Source organism: Elephantulus edwardii, unplaced genomic scaffold (assembly GCF_000299155.1).
Source record: "Elephantulus edwardii isolate Elephantulus edwardi_28Jun2011 unplaced genomic scaffold, EleEdw1.0 scaffold00129, whole genome shotgun sequence".
Classification (NCBI taxonomy): domain Eukaryota; kingdom Metazoa; phylum Chordata; class Mammalia; order Macroscelidea; family Macroscelididae; genus Elephantulus; species Elephantulus edwardii.
Genome location: NW_006399879.1, coordinates 5,843,365 through 5,847,111, shown reverse-complemented (window position 1 = coordinate 5,847,111; position 3,747 = coordinate 5,843,365). Strand labels below are relative to the sequence as shown.

General features: G+C 60.4%; 1 protein-coding gene and 1 pseudogene across 1 annotated transcript in view; one reads left to right on the top strand and one right to left on the bottom strand.

Annotated features, from left to right (window-relative positions):
* Positions 1-2,043, bottom strand: part of SH3BP2 (SH3-domain binding protein 2) — an 18,315-nt gene extending 16,272 nt beyond the window's left edge. Inside the window, exons 1-2 of the mRNA XM_006893611.1 lie at positions 1,908-2,043; positions 98-200 (exon numbers count right to left, since the gene is read on the bottom strand). Coding sequence (XP_006893673.1) covers positions 98-200; positions 1,908-2,043 — 239 coding nt within the window. The remainder of the gene's footprint in view (positions 1-97; positions 201-1,907) is intronic.
* Positions 2,044-3,435: 1,392 nt separating this feature from the next.
* The window catches only part of LOC102875830, an 80,781-nt pseudogene continuing 80,469 nt past the window's right edge, over positions 3,436-3,747 (top strand).

Here is a 3,747-nt window from a genome sequence, read left to right as displayed (position 1 = left end):
TAACAGAAAGAAAGCACAGAGCCTGGGGGTGGCCAGGCTTGAGAGGGGCTGGGAAGCATCAGAAGCGGCCGTCTCGGGCTGGCTGGGGGTCGCTCACCGGTTGTAGCCGCTCAGCGAGAAGGCGCCCTGTGGACAGGCGGACGTGCTGCTCTTGAAGTAGTAGATGCACCTCTTGTGGATGATGACGAAGCGCAGGGGCCCTGCGGAGGAGGACAGTTAAGGGGACTGAACCCAGAGGACACTCCACACCAGGGCCCTGCCATGGAAGGGGGGGTCACTGTGGGCCCAGCATGTAATTGGGCTGCTAATTAAAAGACATATTGTAATGGGAAAGTGTGCGGTTAGAGACCGCGCTTAAGTACTGAAGTGAAACGATATCAGTCTGGAGACTAAGGGCGCCTGATACAGGCCATGGTCTTTGCAATCGCTTGTTATGCATCAGAGAGTTGGACAATGACTAGGGAGGGTAGAAGGAGAATTGACGCCTTTGAGCTGTGGTGTTGGAAAAGAGTATTGAATGTACCATGGACTGCTAAGAAAATGAACAGGTTCATTCTGGAGAGGGTGAAGCCGGGCTGCTCCTTGGAGGCAAGGATTCTGGGGCTTCGTCTGACATACTCTGGACATGTTGCAAGGAGTGACCAGTCCTTGCGGAGGGACATCATGCTTGGGAGGGTGGAGGGATGGTGCAGGAGAGGAAGACCCTCGATGAGATGGATTGATTCAGTGACTGGGGTAATGGGAGTAGGTGTGTCAGAGATGGCGAGATTGGCACATGACAGGGCAGAGTTTAGGGCTGTTGTACAGAGGGTCACTATGAGTCGCAGGTGACTCGACGGCACATAACAACAACAACAACCAAAAAGTCAGTAGTTCGAGTCACTACCTGCCCCGAGGGAGAAGAGAGGAGGCTCCTTCCCTAAGACGTACAGGCTGGGAAGCTGAGGGAAGGCTGCCATGAGGCGGGCACAGCTGGAAGGCAGAGGGTCAAGCTTTCAGAGCCTCCATGGACAGGGCCTGACTTGAGCTGAGGAGACCAGCAAGGGCCCTGGGGTCCAGGGCTGGGAGACCAGAGGGGCCTCAGGCATGAGAAGCCAGGCTGGGATGCTACAGAGGACCTGACTGTCTCCTCCAGGCCAGCACTGTGAGGGGACAAGGGCAGTGCCAAGGCCCAGGCAGCATGCCAGCCAGCTACCTTGGACCAACCACTGCACTGGACGGCCATGCCTACGATGCTCCGCTGTCCATCCTGAGCAGTCCTTCTGAGGCCCAGAGCAGACCAGTTTCCATCTAAGGCGATGCCAGCCACCTCATGCCCATACAGGGAGCACACAGCCCAGCCTGGGGCACAGCCAGGCCCCTCAGAGCCAGGAGGTAGGGAAGTCCTGGGCACAGCAGTTGGAGGGACAGGCCAGGCCCTGGGGCTCTCAGCCAGCTTTCTGACAGCTGGGCACCCCCTAACCATGAAGCTCCCTGGCCCAGACTGTGTTCTAGGGGCCTGAGATAGGCCTATTCAGCTTGAGGGGTACATCCCCTAGCTGAGAGGGTCAGTGGGGTGCATGGCCTCACCATGGGAAGACTGGATAAGGTGAGGGTCCCTCCCGGAGCACTAGGTCAGCTCAGTGCACCCCAGGCCCGTCCCCCAATTACCCACAGCACCCTCTCCACAGTCCTGATGGGAAGGCCAACCCCAGGTCCCCCAGGAGTGCCCTCACCAGAGAGGACAAAAACTCTAGAAGTGTCTACAACACACCCAGTAAGGAAGCTGCGGCTCAGAGATGGTGGCTGCTTGTCCACGGAGGCCCAGCAAGGGTAGGCTCTGCCCACGTTCCCCCCCAAGGCTCCCCCCCAGGCTCGGTGGGGTTTCCTAAGGAGCTCCGCTGCCCCGCCCCCACCCAGGGACTCACATTTGAGCAGCTGCAGTTGGGTGCCACCCTTCTTGTGCAGGTAGCCGGCCTTGGCCACGCCCCCAGGCATGGTCAGCAGGTTCTGGGCACCGATGGCCTTCATGGGCACCGGCCAGTGCATCTCCTCGGCCGCCATGAAGCTGCCACACAAAAGGAAAGTGACAAGTGAACTGGGGGTGGGGGTGGGGACGCACAGTCACACACAGGACACATTTGGACGCTGGAGATGGTGACCCATGTGGAGTGGAGACCCCAGGCTTCCTGGTCCCTTTGTCAGCCCCCCTGGGGCCCCACACACACCCGAGCCCCAGGGACCCTGGGAGCTAGGCTTGTCCCTTCCGTGTTCGTGTTGTGCATACCTGCTGTATACAAGGGCCCTCTGAAAACCCCCAGCGCAGGTCCGTCAGGCCCTGGACCCTGAGCCCCCAGGGTTTGAGAACCAGTTGAGCCTCTATGGAGCCTACCTCAGACAGGAAGTCAAGGAGGGCTTCCTGGAGGAGGTGGCACAGGGATTGCCATCTAATAAATGCCAAGTGGTGGTTCCCCCTTGTGTCTCAGTGTGTGTGTGTGTGTGTGTGTAGGGATGGGCTCTGTGGAGTTTCCTTGGCTGTCATCTTCATGGAAGCAATCGCCAGGCCTTTCTCCTATGGTGCCCGCCTCAGTGTGGGTTAGAACTGTCAACCCTTTGGTCAGTAGTGAAACCAAGAGCCAACCGTCTGTGCCACCCAGAGACCTTAGGAAGGAGTTAAAAGAGTGCCAGGGCTGGGACAGGCTCCCAGCATCCTCCCCACAGCTCTGAGCCTCTGCTGGGTGGGCCCTTCCTGGGGGCCCTGAGACCAGAAAGTGGGCACCCAGAGCCCCAGTTTCCAGGGTCTGGCTTCCCTTCCACCTCCAGGCCTCAGTAGTCTGGGCTGAAGAATGGGAATGTTTGTCTTCAAAGAGAGCAGGAGTCGGAGGCAGCACAGCCAGCTCATAGCCCACTCGGCCAGCAGTGGCCAGCAGGCTCGTGTAACTGGCCTTCCTGCCTGAGCCAGAATAGCTGACCACCTGGCAGGCTGGCCCCTAGCCTCCCAGGCCCAGCGTTCCAGGCCCTGCCCCCTTCTTGCTTCTTACTTAGCCCCAGCTAGTAACTGGCTGCCTCTCCCTGAAGGCTGCAGCCTCAGCCTCAGCTGGGAACCCACATTTCCTTCCCATCCTCGAACTTATACTCATCCTTCAAAACCCAATGTAAGGTCTCCTCATCCCATCCGGTCTTCCCACACACCACCCCAGTTCCTCACAGTTGTGCCCTTCCGCCCCATTGTCCCTTTGCCCTTAACCCACTCCATCCCGGGCCAGCCCCTCCTGCAACACCATTGAAGTCCGAAGGACCCAGGCCTGTGGTCAGGGTCCTGTCTGTGAGCGCTGGGTCGCCCGGGAGGCCCAGTTTGCACGGAACTTTTGGCCACCACACACCCTCTCTCAAAATAAACAAGCCACACACACAAAGAAGGGCCCTCTGCTCGCAACAGCTCGCTTCCTCTGACAAATGGGGGCCACCAGGGACCCGCAGCCTGGTCTCCAGCCCCAACATCCCCCACCACCCTGGGCTCGGGGTCCCCAGCAGAAGCCGGGGAACAAAGGCACGGCCACGCCCCCGCCGCTGTGGACCCGGACAGGGATCCAGGCGGCCCGGGAAGGGGGCGGTGCCCAGCCAGCGTCCACCGGGGACCCCGTGCGCCCGCCTTTGTTCCCGCGCGCAGTGTGGGGCGCGATGCAGTCGGGGCGCCGGGCAGGGGCTCGGGGGGCCGGGCTGGGTACTCACGATGACCACGCGGCGGGCAGCGTGGCCTCCGGCTTC